Consider the following 23,246-nt stretch of genomic DNA (forward strand, 5'->3'; position numbering starts at 1 on the left):
ACAGGAAGAAACTTCTCCCTTGTTGAAGGGGGATCAATGGCTGGAGGTGAGGCATACAGTTAAGGGAAGGGGCAGAAGGTTTTGAGGGGGCATGTGAGGAAAAGCTTTTGGGTGGGTAATCTAGAACTCCCTGCCTGCAAGGGTGGGAGAGGCTGAAACCCTCAGCACATTGAAGAAGGATTTAGATGGGCACTTGTGATGCCAAGGCTATGGACCAAGTGCTGGAGAATGAGAATGAGAAGTCAGGTGACTGTTATTGGCCAGTGTAAACACAATGGGTCGCAGGGCTATTTCAGTGCGATAGATCTCTCTGACACATGGAATATTGCAAAGATGTTTCATATTATGAGAGAATCCAGAACTATGGGTGACTGTTTCATGATCAGGTATCACCTGATAAAACCTGTGAAGGATTTATTTTCTCAGGGGGTCATGTATCTCTTCTTTAAAAGGCAGGGCTTGGAATATTTTGAAAGTGGGGGTGGAGGATTTTTGGTGAAATGTTACTGGGGTAGCTGGAAATGAGAATTGATCAGATCGACCAAGATTGCATTAAATTTTGGAGCAGGATCGAAGGGCCGAGAGAGCTACTTATTCCAATGTTTGTATCACAGTCAGTCCCCATACACCCACCCTAAGTGATGGCTCAATTTAAATTACCTCCATTTATTTATCTCACCCGTCAGTGTCGGTCAACACATCTGTAAATGGCAAACTGAAATCTGAGCAAAAGCCATGCTGGGAAATTACTCTGGGTGAAACCCATTTGGGGGAGTCAGCTCTCTGTCAGCCAGATTCCACCCCCACTGCAACTTTATATATTCCCATCAGTCCATTCCAATGGGAAGAAAAAGGAGGCTATAAACTCCTTCCAAATAAGAGTTTAATTGCACAGGCTGGGTGGGAAGAGAAACAAAAGGGGAGTAGAGAAAAGCCGGGGAGCAGAGACAGGTGAGCGTTCAGTCAGTGGTGGGCAAGTTGATGGAGGGAATCCTGAGGGACATAATTCACATGCATTTGGAAAGGCAAGGACTTATTAGGGAGAGTCAACATGGCTTTGTGCGTGGGAAATCATATCTCATTAACTCGATTAAGTTTTTTGAAGTAGTGACAAAGAGGATTGATGAAGGCAGAGTGGCAAACCTTGTCTATATGGATTTCAGCAAGGCATTTGACAAGTTTCTGCAAGGTAGATTGGTTAGCAAGATTAGATCACATGGGATCCAGGGTGTTAACCAATTGGAAACAAATTTGCTTGAAGTTAGGAGACAGAGGGCAGTGGTGGAGGCTCTCTTTTCAGACTGGAGACCTGTGAACAGCGGAGTGCCTCAAGGATCGATGGTGGGTCCATTGTTTTTCATCATTAATATAAACGATTTAGATGTGAATATAGGAAGGGTGGTTAGTACGTTTGCAGATGACACCAAAATTGGTGAAGTAGTGGACAGCAAAGAAGGTTACCTCAGAGTAAAATGGGAATTGATCAGATGGGCCAATGGGCTGAGGAGTGAGAGATGAGATTAATTTAGATAAATGTGAAATGCTGCATTTTGGAAAAGCAAATCAGGGCAGGACTTAATGGTAGGGCCCTGAGTAGTGTTGCTAAACAAAGAGATTTAATGGTGCAGGCGCATTGTTCCCTGAAAGTGATGTCACAGGTAGACAGGGTGGTGGAGAAGGTATTTGGCACGCTTGCTTTTATTGGTCAATGCACTGAGTATAGGAGTTGGGAGGTCACGTTGTGGCTGCACAGGACATTAGCTTGACCACTTTTGGAATACCGCATTCAATTCTAGTCTCCCTGCTATTGGAAGGATGTTGTGAAACTTGAAAGGGTTCAGAAAAGATTTACAAGGATGTTGCCAGAGTCGGAGGGTTTGAGCTATAGGGAGAGGCTGAATAGACTGGGGTTGGACTAATAGTCTAGTGATATTAGCACAAGGCCATTGTCTTCCCTCCCCTCCTCTATGGGAAAAGCTGAAACCAGAACACCCTGGAAATAAGCAGCAGTCCTCTCAGTCTATGGAAGAGATTTTATATTCATTCTGTTGTTACTTCAGCAGCGATTACCTTCGAATGATATGGTCCCAATACGATCCACCCACAGAACATATAGCCCAGGTAGATCATGCCAGCACAGCAACAGAACCGCAGTACTTTGGGCAAAGCTCCTTGCATTGTTAAAATGAGCACCTGTGAACAGGTAAAGTAGCATTAAACCAAGCATATATCCCATACCTGGCCGGAACTTTTCAGAAAGTCACTGGGGTCAAGTTTTTGCATTTCTGGCTGGAACAGCATAACAATTTGGATCATTTTAAGAGTGAGTGAGTTTTGGCCAGAAGTGTTAGCCACAATGTTTTGGTTCAATGCTCAACTCCTCAGATTGTCACAAATCTTCCCAACATCGAAATGTCATGATTCTGTGAATGAGCTCACTTGGGATGCCTCTTCAAATCATGCTCAGCACCTGAGGTGTGCACTACTTAAGTGATTTTTCAAGTTAAAACTATTGAAGTAATTAAGGAATTACTTATTTTTATTCATGGGATGTGGATGTGCATATTGCTGGCTAGGACAACATTTGTTGCTCATCCCTAATTGCTCAGAGGGCAATTAGAGTCAACCAGGTTGCTGAGAGTCTGGAGTCACATGTAGGCCAGACCAGGTAAGGATAACACTTTCCTTCCCTGAAGGACATTAGTGAACCATGTGGGGGTTTTATTTGACAATGGGTTCATGGCTGCCATCACGCAGTCTATATTCCAAATTTATTAATTGATTAATAAAATTCATCAGGGGCTATGGTGAGATTTGAACCCCTGTCCCTCAGCATTAACCTGGGCCTCTGGATTACTCAGCCAGTGACATAACCACTACACACCAGTACATTTTTGTATTCAGGATCAATGCACCAGTAAAACTGTCAGGAGTTGTAAACAAACAGTTCTGTCAAAGGGTCACCATACCCAAAAGGTTAACTCGGATCTCTCTCCACAGACGCTGCCAGATCTGCTGAGCTTTTCCAGCAACTTCTGTTTTTCTCTGGTTTACAGCATCTGCAGTTCTTTTGGTGTTTTATTTGTTATTAGTTAGAGTTGATTTACTTAGTGATTTTCAGGGATTTTAAATCAGATCAATAGCATGGTTGAGGAGCGCACATTATCTTTGGTGATATTTCCACTGATTTCCTGAAAGTGCACCAAATCCCGACCACTAAATAAACCGAGAAATATCAACTGATGGAGAAAGAGAAGCCATGCCATTCGGTTATGGCACATGGTTTGTGGAGATTTTCAGCTTTGTGATAACACAGATTAATTTCAGTGCAAACGTGAAATGTTACCAAACCATCATAATTTCCAGCATCTTTCCAATCAGGGAGTCCAGTCCATGATTCCATGGTGACACTTACATTATATTTCTGGAAGTAGCCCAGGTATCTGATGACTCCGACCCAAGAGAACAAGGTAGAGGTGCCCAAGAAAATGCTACAGATGTCGTACGTTGTTAGGTTCTGAAATCAAAAACACTGCGTGATAATACACCTCGAGAATATGCAACCTCATTTGGGCAGTTGAGAAAGATAGTTAGCATACGAGGAGTACAAGAATCGACGTTTCGGGCATAAGCCTCTCAACAGGATTCCAGAAACATTGATTCTCCTGCTTCTCGGATGCTGCCTGCCCTGCTGTGCTTTTCCAGCACCACACTCTCGACTCTGCTCTCCACGGCATGGTGGCACAGTGGTTAGCATTGCTGCCTCACAGCACCAGAGACCCAGGTTCAATGCCCACCTTAGGCGACTCTCTGTGTGGAGTGTGCACATTCTCCCAGTGTCTGGGTGCTCTGGTTTCCTCTCAGTCCAAAAATGTGCAGATTCGGTGAATTGGCCATGGGAAATTGCCCGTAGTGTTAGGTGAAGGGGTAAATGTAGGGGAATGGTTCTGGGTGGATTGTGCTTCGGCGGGTGGGTGTGGACTTGTTGGGCCGAAGGGCCTGTTTCCACACTGTAACTAAATCTAATCTAAATGCATCTGCAGTCCTCACTTTCTCCCTAGTTGAGAAAGATATCCAGGGATGCAGGAGAATAAATCATTAAAGGAATCTTAAAAAAAGTAAAGTAATTAAAATTACTGTAAATCAATGAGGTGTATTTCTAGAAATATAGAACTGGATGTTTGTTAAAATGCCTTGAAATACATAAAAGTGGATAAATCCACAGGATCTGATCAGGTGTCCCCGAGGACTCTGTGGGAAGCTAGAGAAGTGATTGCTGGGCCACTTGTGGAGATATTTGTATCATCCATAGTCACAGGTGAGGTGCCGGAAGACTGGAGGTTGGCAAACGTGGTGCCACTGTTTAAGAAGGGTGGTAAGGACAAGCCAGGGAACTAAAGACCAGTGAGCCTGACATCGGTGATGGGCAAGTTGTTGGAGGGAATCCTGAGGGACAGGATATACATGTATTTGGAAAGCAACATGGCTTTGAGCATGGGAAATCATATCTCACAAACTTAATTGAGTTTTTGAAGAAGTAACAAAGAGGATCAATGAGGGCAGAGCAGTAGACATGATCTAAGGTTAGTAGATATGATCTATAATGCGATGGGCAATTAAACATGGCCAACTGATCTGACCTACACAGATTTGTATTGTGGGAGCAAACCTACACAGATATCAGTAAGGCATTGGACAAGGTTCCCCATGGGAGATTGGTTAGCAAGGTCAGATCTCATGGAATATAGAACTGGCTCAAAGACAGAAGACAGAGGGTAGTTTTGGAGAGTTCTTTCTCAGACTGGAGGCCTGTGACCAGTGGAGTGCCACAAGGATCGATGGTGGGTCCTCTACTTTTTGTCATTTATATAAATGGTTTGGATGCGAACATAAGAGGTACAGTTAGTATGTTTGCAGATGATACCAAAATCGGAGGTGTGGTGGACAGGAAAGGAGGTTACCTCAGATTACAACAGGATCTTGATCAGATGGGCCAATAGGCTGAGCAGTGGCAGATGGAGTTTAGTTTAGATAAATGTGCGGTGCTGCATTTTGGGAAAGCAAATCTTAGCAGGGCTTATGCACTTAATGGTAAGGTCCTAGGGAGTGTTGCTGAACAAAGAGATCTTGGAGTGCAGGTTCATAGCTCCTTGAAAGTGGAGTGGCAGGTAGATAGGATAGTGAAGAAGACATTTGATATGCTTTCCTTTATTGGTCAGAGTATTGAGTACAGGAGTTGGGAGGTCATGTTGTGGCTGTACAGGACATTAGTTCGGCCACTTTTGGAATAGTGTGCGCAATTCTGGTCTCCTTCCTATTGGAAGAATGTTGTGAAACTTGAAAGGGTTCAGAAAAGATTGACAAGGATGTTGCCAGGGTTGGAGGATTTGAGCTATAGGGAGAGGTTGAATAGGCTGGGGCTGTTTTCCATGGAGTATCAGAGGTTGAGGGGTGACCTTATAGAGGTCTGCAAAATTATGAAGGGCATGGATAGGGAAAATAGGCAAAGTCTTTTCCCTAGAGTGGGTGAGTCCAGAACTAGAGGGCATAGGTTTAGGGTGAGAGGGGCAAGATATAAGAGAGACCTAAGGGGCGATGTTTTCACGCAGAAGGTGGTACGTGTATGGAATGAGCTGCCAGAGGAAGTAGTGGAGGCTGGTACAATTACAACATTTAAAAGGCATCTGGATGGGTATATGAATAGGAAGGGTTTGGAGGGATATGGGCTGGGTACTGGCAAGTGGGACTAGATTAGGTTTGGATATCTGGTCGGCGTGGATGAATTGGACCGAAGGGTGTGTTTCCGTGCTGTATATCTCCATGACTCAATGACTCTATGACTCTACTGCAAAGCCATTGCCTAGTCAGCTAGTGCTCCAATTTCTGAAGCACAGAGTCCTGTCTTCAAGCCCCAACCCAGGGTTCCAACACACATTCTGTGGTAGAGTAGGAGGAGCTGCTGTCTGATCGGGCTTTGAGGGAGTTTGCCATGTGAAATCAGCTGCTGTACTCACTGAGTGCTGCTCATCCCAATCAGCCCGTGGCTGTCAAACCCAAGTCAAATGACCATTGTTAGATGCGAATTTAGCAATTGGACACCACTCACTGAACAACCCCAAACATGCTCTTGGCTATACCAACAACCAACTGAAAATAACCAAAACAGGATCTGCTGGGAATCCCAGCATGTCTTGCAGCATCTCTGGTGATGAAACAGGGTTAACATCTCGAATCCAACAAGCTAACTTCAGAATGCAAGTTCTGAACCCTGTGAATATAGTCCTAACCATGGGAGGCAATGTCCTAGTGGTATTATCGCTGGATTGTTAGTCGACCTGCTGTGCTTTTCCAGCAACACATTTTTCAGCTCTGATCTCCAGCATCTGCAGTCCTCACTTTCTCCCAATACAAAACACTAGTCAGACAACAGCTGGAACATTGTGAACAGTTTTGAGCCCCTTATCTAAGGAAAGATACACTAGCGTCGGAGGCAGTGCAGAGAAGGTTCACTTAGCTGATCCCAGGGATGGAGGAGCTGCCTTATGAGGAGAGGGTGAGTAGATTTGACCCATGCTCACTGCAGTAGAGAAGAATAAGAAGTGACCTCATTGAAATGTGAGTCTACCAGGGACCTGACAATGGAGATGCGGAAAGATTGTTTCCCCTTGTGGGAGTGTTTTGGATCAGAAGGAACAATCTCAGAGTAAGAGGGCACCCATTTAAGACAGGGGTGAGGAACATAGAAGATAGAACGTTACAACGTAGTACAGGCCCTTCAGCCCTCGATGTTGTGCTAATTAATCTGATGCCCATCTAACCTACACCATTCCATTTTTACCCATATGCATGACCAATGCCCATTTAAGTGTCCTTAACATCGGCGAGTCTCCCACTGTTCCAGGCAGGCCGTTCCACGCCCCTACTACTCTGAGTAAAGAAACTCCCCCCTGACATCTGTCCTAAATCTATCACCCCTCAATTTAAAGCTGTGACCCCTCGTGTTGGCCTTCGCCATCAGAGGAAAAAAGCTCTCACTCTCCACCGTATCTAACCCTCTCATATATCTCGATTAAATCACCACCCAACCTTCTTCTCTCTAATGAAAAACAGCCTCGGTTCCCTCAGCCTTTCCACATAAGACCTTCCCTCCAAACCAGGCAACATCCTAGAAAATCTCCTCTGCACCCTTTCGAAAGCTCCCACATCCTTCCTGTAATGCCGTGACCAGAACAGTATGCACTATTTCAGGTATGGCCGCACCAGTGTCTTGTACAACTGCAGCATGACCTCGGAAGAATTTCTTCTCTCAGAGGGGAGTGAATCTGGGGAATTCTTTCCCACAGAGGGCTGTCGAGGCTGGGGCATTCAGTATATTCAAAGCCGACAGATTTCAATGTAAAAGGGGAATCAGTGATTATGGTAAAAAGTCAGGCAAGTTGGATTATCAGATCAACCATGATCTCATTAAATGGCAGAGCAGGCTCGATGGGCTGAACGGACTCCTCTATGTTCTGGTCTCACAGTATTCAGTTACCACATTAGAAAATAACTATTGTTAATAACCTCTTTAAACTGTTGATTAATATTTAAACTCACTATTCTCCTCCATTGAGATAAGGCCTTTTATAGCATTGAACATTCAGCCAACCATTTACAATAACGTCCTTTATCATCACAAACGTTGGGAAAAGTCAACAAACATCGCCATGGAACTGCAGCAATGACTGGGATTTTCAAGGCTGTGTCTGATGGCCTCTCAGTCAAAGCAATCCAGGACAGTCCAACACAAATTGACAATAATTTTTCATGTTTAAAAGACTGGGGATTTAAAAGGACCTTTAGGCCATGATATTAAAACAGATATGTCAAGTGTGAGTGAGGACTGAGGTGAATGGGAGTCAGTGAGGGAGAGGGAGAGTGAGTGAGGGAGGAGCGAGGGAGTAAGGGAGAGGGAGAGTGAGTGAGGGAGGAGCGAGGGAGTAAGGGAGAGGGAGAGTGAGTGAGGGAGAGTGAGTGAGTGAGTGAGGGAGTGTGAGTGAGTGAGTGAGTGAGTGAGAGGGAGGGAGGGTGAGTGAGTGAGGGAGGGAGAGGGAGGGAGGGTGAGTGAGTGAGTGAGGGAGAGTGAGGGAGGGTGAGTGAGTGAGGGTGGGAGAGTGAGGGTGGGAGAGTGAGGGTGGGAGAGTGAGGGTGGGAGAGTGAGGGTGGAAGTGAGGGTGGAAGTGAGGGTGGGAGAGTGAGGGTGAGTGAGTGAGGGTGAGTGAGTGAGGGTGAGTGAGTGAGGGAGTGAGGGTGAGTGAGAAGTGAGGTGAGAGGGAGAGTGAGTGAGTGAGGGAGAGGGAGGGAGGGTGAGTGAGTGAGGGAGGGAGAGTGAGGGAGGGAGAGTGAGGGTGGGAGAGTGAGGGTGGGAGAGTGAGGGTGAGTGAGTGAGGGTGAGTGAGTGAGGGTGAGTGAGTGAGGGTGAGTGAGGGTGAGTGAGAAGTGAGGTGAGAGGGAGAGTGAGTGAGAGGGAGAGTGAGTGAGGGAGAAGTGAGGTGAGTAGGGATGAGTGAGGGAGAGTGAGTGAGGGAGGAGTGAGGGAGAGTGAGTGAGGGAGAGTGAGTGAGGGAGAAGTGAGGTGAGTGAGGGAGGAGTGAGGGAGAGTGAGTGAGGGAGGAGTGAGGTGAGTGGTGGTGAGTGAGGGAGAGTGCAATTGTTCACTAGTCTGGTTTACTAAATTTTACAACACAATAAAGGATATGGAGAGGTGCAGGTTCAGTCTCAGGATTGACAGCACATTTGTAAAAGTGACTCCCTCCCATGTAATGTTTGGCATTCCTCAAGTCATACCTTGGACGTGATCTCCATCTTCATGATAGAGCCTGTGACAGTGAAAAGGTCACTGATAATGATCAGGATATACCAACCATTCAGGAACTCCAACTGATCTGATAAACACACCCTCTGGTTGTATCGCCTCTGAAAGAATGTGACAAATCTCTGCAATAACAACAATGATAACAGTCACTGTCAATCTGACATGGGTGATATTTTTTAACATCACATCTGGAATTTACAAAGTGATGCCTGTACAGTCCTGTGTCCCAGTCCGTATTAATCCCTCAATCAAATGGACCATAGAATCATACAACACAGAAACAGACCCTTCAGCCTAACCCATCCATGCTGACCAAGTTTCCCAAACTAAAACTAGACCCATTTTTCTGTGGTAGGTCCGTTTCCTTCTAAACCCTTCCTATTCATGTACCTGTTCAGGTGGGTTTTTTTTAAAAAGCTGTTATTGTACCCACGTCGATTATTTCTTGATTAGATTAGATGATTAGATTCCCTGCAGTGTGGAAACAAGCCCTTTGACCCAACCAGTCCACTCCAACCCTTCGAAGAGTAACCCAGCCAGACCCATTTCCCTCTGACTAATGCACCGAACACTACGGGCAATTTAGCTTGGCCAATTCACCTGACCTGCTCATCTTTGGACTGTGGGAGCACCCGGAGGAAGCCCACACAGACACAGGGAGAATGTGCAAACTCCACACAGTCGCCCAAGGCTGGAATCGAACCTGGGACCTTGGTGCTGTGAGGTAGCAGAGCTAACCACTGAGCCACCATGCCACCTTCTGGCAGGTCATTTCATATAAGCACCACCCTCTGCATGAAAACGTTACCCCTCAGGTCCCTTTTACATCTCTTCCCCTCTCACCTTAAACCTATGCTCTCTAGTTTTGGAATCCTCTATCCTTGGTTTAAGATCTTGACTATTCACCCTATCTATGCCCCTAATGATTTTATAATGGTCACCCCTCAGGCTCCTACATTCCAGTGAAAAAAGTCCAAGCCCATCCAGCCTCTCCTTATAACTCAGATCCTCCCTCTCCCAGTAACATCCTCGGAAAGTTTTTTGAACCCCATCTAGTTTCACAACATCCTTCCGATAACAGGGCACCCTGAAGTATACACAAATGTGTCCTTCCCAACTGTAACACAACTTCCCAACTCCTGTACTCAATGCTCTGACTGACAAAGGCCACTGTGCTAAATACCTTCTTCACTGGCCTATCTCCCTGTGACACTACTTCCCAAAGAACCAGCCAGCTGCACCCCCAGGCATCTCTGTTCAACAACACTCTCCAGGGCCAACCCAATGGCTGCTTGTCAGCACTTTCGGTCAGTAAAATGGGGGAGGCAACAGTCAAGTGGCATTATCACTGGAATGTTAATCCAGAAACCCAGGGAATCTGGGTTCAATCCCACCATGGCAGATCGTGGAATTTGAATTCAATAAAAACAAAACATTTAAAATGGGTCACAACACACTGCAGCACGCAGGAACTATGAGCAGAAGAAAAATACTTATACAGCGTATTCAAGGACAACGGGTACCCGATAAACAGTCCACCGACTCTTAAACAACGAAGTCACAACATGCCCAGAGACTCTAGCCACACTACCATACATCAAAGACATCTCAGAGATGACTCCCAGACAACTCCGACCCCTTGGCATCATGGTGGCCCATAAACCAACCAACACACTAAAACAGTTAGTGATAAATCTAAAGGACCCTATACCAACAACCAGGAAAACTAATATCATTTACAAAATACCCTGCAAGGACTGTAACAAGCACTACACTGGAAAACTAGCTTGTTTCAGGATACACAAACACCAACTAGCCACCAAAAGACATGACCCAGCTATTACTAGTATCCTTACATACAAGGGATGAAGGACATCACTTTGACTGGGACAACACATCCATCCTGGGACAGGCTAAACAAACACACACACACGAATTCCTTGCTGCCTGACAGTCAAACTGGAACTCCATCAATTGATTTGGACCCCATTTACCAACTTCTGAGAAAAGGAACCAGAAATGACATCATCCGCTGAAACAGACCCAGACCCATAAATAGAAAGTGGGACAGAACAGCAGCGCTTCACTGGAGGCTCACTGATGAGGTTACTTAGTATGGTGACGAAACATCTGAGAACAAACCTGCCGGCTCAGTGAGCAAACTTACAACCTGAGCTACAAATCTTCTCAAAAATTGCAAAAATATCTGGAAATAAGAGACTCTTGATGACCATGAGTTCGTTGCCAATTGTTGGAAAATCCAAATTCTCTGATGCCCTTTAGGGAAGGTAATCTGCCATCCTTACCTGGTCTGGCCTACATGTGACTCCAGACCCACAGCAATGTGGTTGACTCCTAACTGCCCTCTAGGAAAGAAGGGATGGGGACTAAATGCTGGCCTTGCCAGTAACACCCTCATCCCGTGAATGAATAAAAAAAATAAATTGGCTGCTACATTTCATACAGTACAAGTAAATTTCACAAACTTTTTTTTTAAGATCTCCTACAGTATGGAAACAGGCCCTTTGGCCCAACCAACACTGACCCTCTGAAGAGTAACCCACCCAGACCCATCCCCCTCTGACTAATGCACCTAACACTATGGGCAATTTAGCATGGCCAATTCACCTGACCTGCACATCTTCGGACTGTGGGAGGAAACCGGAGCACCCAGAGGAAACCCACGCAGACACAGGGAGAATGTGCAAACTCCACATAGACAGTCACCCGAGGCTGGAATCAAACCTGAGACCCTGGTGCTGTGAGGCAGCAGTGCTAACCACTGTGCCACCGTGCCATCCTATTGCTGTGAAATGCTGTGGGTTGTCGGGGAGCCATTAGATGCCATGGTGAAGGTGTTAGCAAAGTCTCTGAGGGCTGAATGGCCTGATCCACTGTTACACTCAGTGTTCTCTCATTGACTGGGCACAGACCTGGTGGCATTGCCCAGGGATTGCTGCTGCCAACTGTTGACTCTGAGTTTTTCAGACTAACAGGTTAAAGTACTGAGTTGGAGCTCATTCCCAGTCAGCCGGATCTTTGTGTCAACGCTTGGTCCATGGCTGTGACAAACTGCATCAACTACTTCATTCCACAGTAAGGGATGTTTGAGATTGAAACCATGGGACAGAATGAAAACAGTAAGAAGGTATTGAATAATGAATATTGTTTCAGAAAGGGATACAGGAATGTTTATCTACATGTCCTTTAAGGTGACAGGTCAGGATTCCAGGGTGGCATTTGGGACTTACCTTGTCCAGATGTGGATAGGTTATAGAAGCAGGGAGGTTGTGCTGGAGCTGTACAGGACTTTGAGGCCACAGCTAGATTACTGTGTGCAGCTCTGGTCCCCACACAACAGGAAGGATGGGTTTACAGTGGAGGGGGTGCAGAGGATGACATTCACCAGGATGTGGTGTGGGATGCAGCAGTCTATCCACGGAGAGAGGCTGGATAAGCTCGGAGCATTTACATTGGAGCAGAGATGGCGGAGGGGCATGGACAGGGTGAATCGAAAGCTGTTGTCCCCTTTAGTCAAACGGTGGATAACAAAAGGGGGAATAATTTTCAAGTGAAAGGCAGGAGGTTCAGAGGGGACTTGAGGAGAAGGGTGTTGGGGACCTGGAATGCGCTGCCTGGTGCATAGCTGAGGCAGAAACCTTCACAACGTCTAAAAAGTACTTGTATGAACATTTGAAATGTCAGAACATTCAAGACCATGTATGGATGGACTAATGTAGATTCAACGTAGCAAGCTTTGAGAAGATTTGTAGCTCAGGTTGAGTATCTGGATGTAGGTTTGCTCGCTGAGCTGGAAGGTTCATTTCCAGATGTTTCCTCACCATACTAGGTAACATCTTCAGTGGGCCTCTGAGCAAAGCACTGCTAATAATACCTGCTTTCTATTTATATGTTTGGGCTTCTTTGGGTTGGTGATGTCATTTCCTGTGGTCATGTCATTTCCCCTTTTTCTCAGGGGTGGTAGATGGAGTCTAACTTGATGTGTTTGTTAATAGATTTAACGTAGCTTTGGCAGTACGGGGTCAAAGGACCTCTTCTGTACTGTACGATTCTATAATTCCGTGTTACCGATCAGATTGGTCAGACCACTGAACCTTTAAACCAGGTTTGGAGCTTAACGCTCCAGACTGACATTCCCAACGCAGACGGGGTCACCTGTACACATTCAAAGATGCAGTTGTATAAATACCTTGTGTAACTGGAGACCGAGGATAATAGATCGGGTACACAGGACAAGTGACATCAGGCAACTCAATATGACACAGGCATCAAAGATCAGGATATAGTGTGTGTTCTTTGAGACTGAAAGAACAAAGCAACATAAGTACGTGCGGAGATTTTTTCGCTCATTTCACTCTCCCCTGGGCATAGTTCACTGCTCAAAGCAATGCTGTGGACGTGGGGCAAGATTTGCTGGCCAGAAACAGAGTTCAAAGCCCACCAGAGAGTCTCCACTTAGGACTAACAGCCAACATTCTCACTCCTTCCCCTTGGGCATGGGAACCCACCCCTCTGCTTCCTCCTGCCCCTGTACTTCCTCCTGTTTGACCAGAGTCCAAAAATGTGCAGGTTAAGTGAATTGGCCATGCTAAATTGCCCGTAGTGTTAGGCGAAGGGGTATGGGTGCGTTGCGATTCGGCAGGTCGGTGTGGACTTGTTGGGCCGAAGGGCCTGTTTCCACACTGTAGGTAATCTAATCTAAAATCTAATCTAAATCACAGGTAGATAGGATAGTGAAGGCAGCTTTGGTATGCTTTCCCTTATTTGTCAGAGCGTTGAGTATAGGGGTTGGGAGGTCATTTTGTGACTGTACAGGACATTGGTTAGGCCATTTCTGGAATACTGTGTGCAATTCAGGTCTCCCTGCTATAGGAAGGATGGTGTGAAACCTGAAAGGGTTCAGAAAAGATTGACAAGGATGTTGCCAGGGTTGGAGGATCTGAGCTACAGGGAGAGGCTGAACAGGCTGGGGCTGTTTTCCTGGAGAGTTGGAGGCTGAGGGGTGACCTTATAGAGGTTTATAAAATCATGAGGGGCTTGGATAGGATAAATAGACAAAGTCGTTTCCCCAGAGTAGGACAGTGCAAAACTAAAGGGTATAGATGGGAGGATAAAGGGGCAACATTTTCACACAGAGGGTGGTGCATGTATGGAATGAGCTGCCAGAGGAAGTGGAGGAGGCTGGTACAATTACAGCATTTAAAAAGGCATCTGGATGGGTGTGTGAATAGGAAGGATTTGGAGGGATATGGGCCAAGTGTTGGCTAGATATGGTTCATCTATCTGGTCAGCATTGACAAGTTGGATTGAAGAGTTTGTTTCTAATTCCCCCTTTCTGCTCTCTGAAAGGATACCAGTCCATGGACCACTGCCACGCTCTCTTGCTTCTTAAAACCATAAGATTGCAAGGAATGAAAAACCTGCACCTACACTTCCCCCTTCACCTCCATCCAAGGCCCCAAAAGGATCCTTCCACATCCGGCAGAGATTTACCTGCACTTCCACACACCTCATCTACTGTGTCTGTTGCTCTCCATGTGGTGTCTTCTACATTGGGGAGACAGGACGCCAAATTGTGCAATGTTTCAGAGAACATCTGAGTCACCTGCACTAACCAACCCCACCGCCCTGTGGCCGAACACTTTAATTCCCCCTCCCACTCCACCAAGGCCAGGCAAGTCCTGGGCCTCCTCCATCGCCAAACCCTTACCACCCGACACCTGGAGGAAGAATGCCTCATCTTCCACCTTGGCACCCTCCAACCACATGGGATCAATGTGGATTTCACCAGATTCCCCATTTCCCCTCCCCCCACCTTATCCCAGATCCAACCTTCCAACATAGCACCGCCCTCATGACCTGTCCATCTTCCTTCCCACCTATCCACTCCACCTTCCCCTCCGACCTATCACCGTCGCTCCCCCCCCCACCTTCATCTACCTAATGCATTCCTTTGCCCCCCCAGCCCCACCCGCCTCCCATTTCTCTCTCAGACCCCTTAGGCCACCCCCTTACTCCTGATGAAGAGCTATGGCCTGAAACATTGATTCTCCTGCTCCTCCTGCTGCCTGACCGGCTGTGCTTTTCCAGCACCACACTCTTCAACTCTAGACAGAGTAAAGGTAGGAAGGATGTTTCCAATGGTGGAGCAGTCCAGAATTAGGGGTCATGGTTTCAGGATAAGAGGTAGGCCATTTCGGGCAGCGATGAGGAGAAATGTCTTCACCCAGAGAACGGGGAGCCTGGGAATTCACTACCACAGCAAGAGGGTGAGGCCAAAACACTTTTCTTTTTAAGATGGAGGTTGATATAGCACTAGTGGCTAAAGGGATTATGGGACGTGGTGAAAGATGGGATTGGTGTATTGAGCTCAAACATCAATCACGATCATACTGAATGGTGGGGCAGGATTGAGGGGCCGAATGGCCTACTCCTACTCCTATCTTCTCTTTCATAATTTCTGTGCCATTTGAGAGCGAGCGCGAGTGGGAGACTTTACTCTAACCACTAACCTATGATCTCATTGAGGACCTTTTTACTTGGTTATGAGAGCAGGAACAGGAGTAGGCCATTCAGCCCATTGAGCCTGTCCTATTACTCAAGGAATTAACAAATAATCTGCATCTTCATGACCATTTATCTGTTTTGGTTTAGAAACACAGCGTCATTCCCAGTTTTGACATTTTCAAGCCTCAACCTCAACACTGTTTTGATCAAAAGAGTTTGAGAATTACCACTCCCTTAAAAATAATATGGAGACCATATATGGCACTACATCCACTCCCTCCATCACCGACACTCAGTTCACACTGCTACTACTATCTACAAGATGCACAACAGAAATTCACCAAAGATCCTGAAACAGCACCTTCCAAACCCACTACCATTTCCATTCAGAAGGACAAGGGCAGCAGATACATGGGAACAACATTCCCTGCAAGTTCCCCTCCAAGCCACTCACCATCCCAATATTGCTGTTCCTTCCTTGCTGGGTCAAAATTCCAAGGGCATTGTGGGTCTACCTACAGCACATGGACTGCAGCAGTTCAAGAAGGCAGTTCACCCCCACCTTCTCAAGTGGCAACTAGGGACAGGCAATAAATGCTGGGCCCAGCCACTGATGCCCACATCCTACTAATAGAAACATCGTGGTTGATCTGAGGAACTCTACATTTTGCATTCACGATACCTTGTTCTAAATATCAATTTAGATTGACCTTTGATCAATGGAAAGGAAATAGATCTTTCTCTACCTACCTTTTCGACTCACAGGATCACCTTAAACACCTTAAATGAAAATCACCTTCAATTCTCTATGCTGAAAGAAATACAAACCACCCTCCTGTAACCCACCCTGACAATTTCATCATTTTACTCCCTGGATCAGTCTGGTGAAGGGCAACAGCACCCTCTGGCTGAGGAGTTTGTAAATGCGTTCCAATCAGAGCATTGCACAGCAAAAATATAACTCAGAACCCAACAGAGTCCTAACCAATCCAGTCTCTTTTTCATGTTGCTATATCAGGGTAAACAGAATGGCAATTATTGGGCATCTTGTGGAGGGGTGGGACATACATATCACTCAGTAAGACCACGGCAGGAAACAACATTGTGAGATGCCGAGGGAACTGGGTATGTTAGTGCATGCATCTGGAGAAATTAGTGCAGGAACAACTAAGATTGGTCATGGAATACTGTGGTTTATTTCAACAGGGATAAAATGTCAAAGGAAGGATGTCTTGCTTCATTTACACAGGTCATCGGTGAGCTCATATCTTGAAGACTGTGTGCAGTTTTGGTCTCTTCATTTAAGGCCAGATTGTAAAGGTGTTGAAGGTTGCTCAGGTAAGATTTACCAGATTGATTCCAGAAGTGAGTGGGCTGTCTAAGGAGGAAAGGTTGGACAGACTGGGGCTTGTTTTCACTGGAGAATGAGATTGAAGTGTATCAGATCCTGAAGGATCTCCACCAAGTGGATGTGGTAAGGCTGTTTCCTCTCTCAGTCAGTCCAGAACCAGGAGATGCTGTTTTAATGAGTCGAGTGTGTGTTACTGGAAAAGCACAGCAGGTCAGGCAGCATCCGAGGAGCAGGAAAATCGACGTTTCGGGCCGAAACACTTCATCAGGAATCCTGCTCCTAGGATGCTGCCTGACCGGCTGTGCTTTTCCAGCAACATACTCTCAACTCTGATCTCCAGCATCTGCACTCCTCACCATCTCCCTGATGCTGTTTTATTGCCAGGGATCACCCTTTCAGATCAGGGGTGAGAAGAAACATCTTTTCTCTCAGTGGATTGAGACACTTTGGAACTCTATGCCTCAGAAGCTGATAGACATTAGAGTCACAGAATAATTTAAAGACAGGAGGATCGAGGGGGACAAACGGGAATGTGGGATTCAGAACACAAACAGATCAACCACAATCAGACTGAACGAGACTCAAAGGGCCGAAAGGTCTGCTGTTGCTCCAATTCATACGTTTGCAAAATTTCCTGTCAGCTTCACCTTCCCGTATCCCTCAATTCCGTTTTGTGAGCAAAGATCCATCAGCCTCGGTTTTCCCTGGAGCGTCGGAGGCTGAAGTGTGACCTTATAGAGGTTTATAAGACCATGAGGGACATGGATAGGATAAATAGACAAAGTCTTTTCCCTGGGGTGGGGAAGTCTAGAACTAGAGGGCATAGGTTTAGGGTGAGAGGGGGAAGATGTAAAAGAGACCTAAGGGGCAACTTTTTCACGCAGAGGGTGGTACGTGTATGGAATGAGCTGCCAGAGGATGTGGTGGAGGCTGGTGCAGTTGCAACATTTAAATGGATGGGTATATGAATAGGAAGGGTTTAGAGAGATATGGTCCAGGTGTTGGCAGGTGGGACTAGGATTGATTTAGGATATCTGGTCAGCATTGAGGGCTTGGACTGAAGAGGCTGTTACTGCGCTGTACATCTCTTTGAGTCTATGACTGTGTCTTGAACACACCTAATGACTGAGTTTGAGAGAGAGAGAGAGAGAGAGGAAATTGCTCCCCACCTCGGTCCAAAATTCTGAAATTGAGACCCCACATTCTAGAATACCCAGCTTGGGGGAATTATTTTCTCATCATCGGGGAAATAGTGACACAGAAGAAACACTACTGGACCAGGAGCCTAGAGCCCCAGGTAAACGTTCTGGGGACATGGGTTCGAACCCCAGCACGGCAGCCCATGGAATTTAAATTCAATTAACTAATTCTGGAATACAAAGCAAGTCTCAGTGATGGGAAACTATCATTGATTGACATCAAAGCCAATGTCAAGGGAGCCAACTTTATTGTCCTGATTTGCCCCCACGTGACTCCTGACTCACATTAAACTAAAACAGAGACAGAATGTCAAAGATTCAATGTGGAACAATGTTGCCACCAGGTGGATCTCTCTAGAATTGCAGTTGTAAGCATCAGTCTGGGACATGAAGAGTTCATTCAATGTTAAGCAAATAAGACCAAAAGGACTGAAGATGCTGGAAATCAAACAAAACCCAGAAACTGCTGGAACATTTCAGCAGGTCTGACAACATCTGTGAAGAGAAACTACAGGTTTTGTTTTGCAGAAGATGGGGTGGGAGAGTGGGTAAAGATTAAACAATAGGTGGAGGTAGAGAGTGATGAACTCAAAGCAAAATTGCTGTAAAAACTCAACAGGTCTGGCAGCACCTGTGGAGACACTCTGAGAAAGAACTCCAAGGAAGATGATCATTTGGTCAGACAAACGATTGCGTTAAGGTCAGGCTGGGGGAATGAATAGCTGCTCATGGGGACTATTAGCTAACACCAGGAATTCAGCAAAACTAATGACAGTGAACAAGATAAAAAGATTGGAATGGAAGTGCTATTGGAGAGAGGAGCAGGATATCTTCAAGGTGGTCATGCCTGGAAGAGATGTGGCAGTCAGTTTAACACCAAGAGAATTGCAGATGCTGGAAATGGAACATAGAACAAAACAGAAACAAAAACAGAAATTGCTGGAAAAGCTCGGCATATGTGGAGAAATCTCTTGGCATCACAAGTGCCCACCTAAATCCTTCTTCAATGTACTGAAGCTTTCTGCCTCTCACCCCCTTACAGGCAGGGAATTCCAGATCCCCACCACTCTCTGGGTGAAAAAGCTTTTCCTCACATCCCTCTCCAACCTTCATCCTTTTCCTTAAATCTATTCCCACTGTTCATTGATTCCTCCATCAAGGGGAAAAGTTTCTTCCTGTCTACGCCCCTCATCACGTTCTCCATCTCCATCACATCCCCTCTCCGTTTCCTCTGCTCTAAGGAAAACAAGCCCAGTCTGTCCAACCTCTCTCCGTCACTGAAACTCTCCAGCCCAGGCAACGTCCTGGGAATCTCCTCTGCACCCTCCCCAGTGCTATCACGTCCCTCTGACAATGTGGACGCTCAAACTGCACACGATACTCTCGCTGTGGCCTAACCAATGTTTTTATACAGTTCCATCACCACCTCCTTGCTCATAAACCACAGGCCTCAGCAAATAACAGCAAGTTACCCCTTATTTGCCACCTTAACCATTTCATCCACCTGTGCTAGGAGCAGTGTACATACACAACCAGGTCCCTCTGATCCCTGGTATTTCCTGGGGTCTGACTGTTCATTGTGTATTCCCTTGATGGGTTTGTCCTGTCCAACTGCGTCATCTTTAGATTTGGAACATTCTGGGTCGAGAGTGTGGTACTGGAAAAGCACAGCCTTTCAGGCAGCGTCCGAGGAGCAGGAAAATCGATGTTTTGGGCATAAGCCCTTCATCAGGAATGATGTTCATTAGGAAAGGGAACCATCTGTCTGCAGCTACAGACAGAGGACAATCTCTCTCAGACAACAGGCTGATCATGTGGATTTAAAGATAATGACAAACAGCCTCTAACCTCAAGGATCTGTTTGAGTCAAGGTTTAATATGACGGCTCACTGAGGACAGTCCCAAATACTGAAAAGGTCAATGTTGAGGGAGAGGAACTGCTAGATCCAACTGCTAGATCCCTCGAGAATCCATCAGAATTAAAGACCCAGAGAGAACAACATGGACCCTGATGCAGCGGGGTTGGATGAGAATGGCAGGAGGGACTAAGGGATCACTGGATCCCAGTAAATCAGATATGGATTCCTGACCCTGACAGAATCTAGAGACCTGACAGTGGAAGGTTGAGGTGTCTGAGCCACTGTCGGACTTGCTCAGTGTCCAGGGACCTGCTCCTGTATGAAGCTGGGTCTGTTTCTCAGTGGGTTAGATTTCCAGTAACTGCCCTCCCAATGCTGCAGGATGTCCCCTGCGGGTGGAAGGTGGGGGGGTGCCTTGACTACGGTCAGGAGCTGGGGTTTATACACGTTCAATGACCAGGTATCTGCAGCCACTGAACAACACCGAAGACGGGTTACACCTGAAATGTTGATTTCTCCACCTCATGATGCTGCCTGGCTTGCTGTGTTCTTCCAGTCTCCTGTTTGTTTATTGTGTTACCTTCAGCAGATCCAGACCAATCCAGTCCCATCACCCAGGGACACTCAGCAGAAACAACAGGAAAACAGAGCCCTGGGTCAGTGCCCTGTAATTGATTCTCTCAGTTACTCCTTCACTGTTTGCTTGGGCTGACAAGGGGCAGATAACATTCACAGCACACAAATACTGGACAATGATCATCTCCAATGACCATCACCCCTTCACATCCAATGGCGTTACCATCACTGAATCCCCCACTGTCAACATCCTGGGAGTTACCATCACTGAATCCCCCACTGTCAACATCCTGGGGGTTACCATCACTGAATCCCCCACTGTCAACATCCTGGGAGTTACCATCACTGAATCCCCCACTGTCAACATCCTGGGAGTTACCATCACTGAATCCCCCACTGTCAACATCCTGGGGGTTACCATCACTGAATCCCCCACTGTCAACATTCTGGGGGTTACCATTCACTAGAAACTCAGTTCGAGTTAGCACATAAACACAGCGGCTACAAGAGCATGTCAAAAACTAGGAATACTGTGGTGAGTAACTCCTGTCTTGACTCCCCAAAGCCTTTTCACCACCTACAAGGCACAAGTCAGGAGTGGGATGGAATACTCCCCACTTGCCTGGATGGGGCCGCTCCAACACTCAAGGTTTCCAAAGATTACAAAGGGATCTTGATCAAATGAGTCAATGGTCTGAAAAATGGCAGATGGGGTTCAATCTGGATAAAGGCAAAGTATTGCATAAACAAGGGTAGACCTTATCCGATTAATGGTAGGGCCTTGGATAATACTGTAGAACTGAGAGACCTAGGGGTGGAGGTACATAATTCTGTGAAGTCTGCATCACATGGAGACAGGATGGTTGAAAAGTTGTTTGGCACGCTTGCTTTCATTGCTCGGTCCTTTGAGTATAGGAGTTGGGATGTTATGTTGAGGTTGTACAGGAGGCTTCTTTTGGAATACGGTGTCTGGTTCTGGCTGCCCTGTTATACGAAGGATATTATCGAGCTGGGGATAGGTTCAGAAGAGATTTACCAGGATGTTGCCAGGCATGGACGGTTTGACTTATAAAGAAAGGCTGGAGCGAGGAGATTGAGAGGTGACCTGATAGAAGTTTATAAAATAATGAAGGGTAATGGGCAGCACGGTGGCACAGTGGTTAGCACGGATGCCTCACAGTGCCTGAGACCCGGGTTCAATTCCCGACTCAGGCGACTGACTGTGTGGAGTTTGCACGTTCTCCCCGTGTCTGCGTGGGTTTCCTTCGGGTGCTCCGGTTTCCTCCCACAGTCCAAAGATGTGCGGGTCAGGTGAATTGGCCATGCTAAATTGCCCGTAGTGTTAGGTAAGGGGTAAATGTAGGGGTATGGGTGGGTTGCGCTTCGGCGGGTAGGTGTGGACTTGTTGGGCCGAAGGGCCTGTTTCCACACTAAGTAATCTAATCTAATCCTCCCTTAGATATGGAGTCCAATGCTGACTTAATGGTACAGTGTCTTTTCCTTAAGATGGGGGATCATTTTTAAGGTGAAAGGAGAAAGATTTAAAGAAGGCAGGAGGTAATTTCTTTTACACAGGGGGTGGTTTGCGTACAGAATGACCTCCCAGAGAAAGTGGTGGATGTGGGTATAATTAGTGTTTAAAAGACATTTGGATAGACACATGAATGGGAAAGGTTTGGAGGGATATGGGCCAGGAGCAGGCAGGTGGGACTAGATTAGTTTGGGATTATGTTCGGCATGGACTACAACTATTCAGGACAAAGCAGCCCACTTGATTGGTACTATATCCATAAACTAGGTGAAAGTGAGGACTGCAGATGATGGAGATCAGAGTCAGGGGTGTATTGCTGGAAAAGCACAGCAGGTCAGGCAGCATCAGAGGAGCAGGAGAGTCGACGTTTCGGGCATAAGTCTTTCATGAGAGCCTATGCTCAAAACGTCAACTCTCCTGCTCCTCAGATGCTGCCTGACCTGCTGTGCTTTTCCAGCACCACACCTTTTGACTATATCCACAAGCATCCACTCCCACCACCACCGACGCCCAGTAGCAGCAGTGGGTACTATCTACAAGATGCACTGCAGAAATTCAGCAAAGATCCTCAGCCAGCACCTTCGAAACCCAAAGATGTAACCAATTTGTCAAAAAAAAAGAGAGGATTCAAAGAAAAATCAGGAATCTCCATGTGATAAAAGCTAAAAAAAAGTGGATGCTGGAAATCTAAATAAAAACAGAATGTTCCAGAGAAACTCAGCAGGTCTGGCAGCATCTGTGCAGAGAAAAACAGATTTAAGGTTTTGAGTCCAATGTGACACTTCCTCATATCGAAAGGTATTGGAAAACGATGGGGTTTTAAAACTATTTTTTAATGGAATGGGGAAGAGTGAGGGGTACAGAAGGTGTTGGTTTGCTAATTGTGGGTGTAACAGAAACAGAGATCTCACATGGGTGGGACTGAAGGTGTGGAAGGTAAAAATGGGGGCTGTCTACTGAGGGTACAGTAAACAAGACACAAACTAGACCATCCCATGGGGCTGAGGGGGGATGCAGGAATACCAGAACATTTTATCATATGTTATATTTCTGAATACTTCGATTGTTCCTGGACTTGATCTGAGTGATAGCAGATAGTGACTTTGCCCTTAAACTCTGGAGAATCTGACCATTCACGTTAAATATAATCTTTAGCATCTGTAAAAATGTAAATTACATACGGGATCCGGAAATCTTCCACTCTTTACACTCTGTAACTGTGGTCTCACTCTCCAACTTCACTTTAATGATCCCACTGTGGGCTGTGTTGTCAAAGGTAATCTGTAATCAGGAGAGCCAAAGTTCCTCGTTATTGACAACGAACATTCCAGAAGCTTCCTCAACACCA

The 23,246-nt window shown here is 46.2% G+C and overlaps 1 protein-coding gene across 6 annotated transcripts in view; it reads right to left on the reverse strand.

Moving 5' to 3' along the window:
• The window catches only part of LOC132818867 (mucolipin-2-like), a 116,022-nt gene that overhangs the window by 14,195 nt on the left and 78,581 nt on the right, over nt 1-23,246 (reverse strand). For 5 of the 6 annotated variants that reach the window (XM_060830020.1, XM_060830016.1, XM_060830017.1 and 2 more), the window contains 5 exons: nt 23,080-23,179; nt 13,065-13,177; nt 8,827-8,976; nt 3,416-3,517; nt 2,071-2,193 (listed from right to left, as the gene is read on the reverse strand). In XM_060830020.1, the coding sequence (XP_060686003.1) occupies nt 2,071-2,193; nt 3,416-3,517; nt 8,827-8,976; nt 13,065-13,177; nt 23,080-23,179 (588 nt within the window). The remainder of the gene's footprint in view (nt 1-2,070; nt 2,194-3,415; nt 3,518-8,826; nt 8,977-13,064; nt 13,178-23,079; nt 23,180-23,246) is intronic. The other variant, XM_060830021.1, reaches the window with a different exon arrangement.

This window comes from Hemiscyllium ocellatum, chromosome 9, assembly GCF_020745735.1.
Source record: "Hemiscyllium ocellatum isolate sHemOce1 chromosome 9, sHemOce1.pat.X.cur, whole genome shotgun sequence".
Classification (NCBI taxonomy): Eukaryota; Metazoa; Chordata; class Chondrichthyes; order Orectolobiformes; family Hemiscylliidae; genus Hemiscyllium; species Hemiscyllium ocellatum.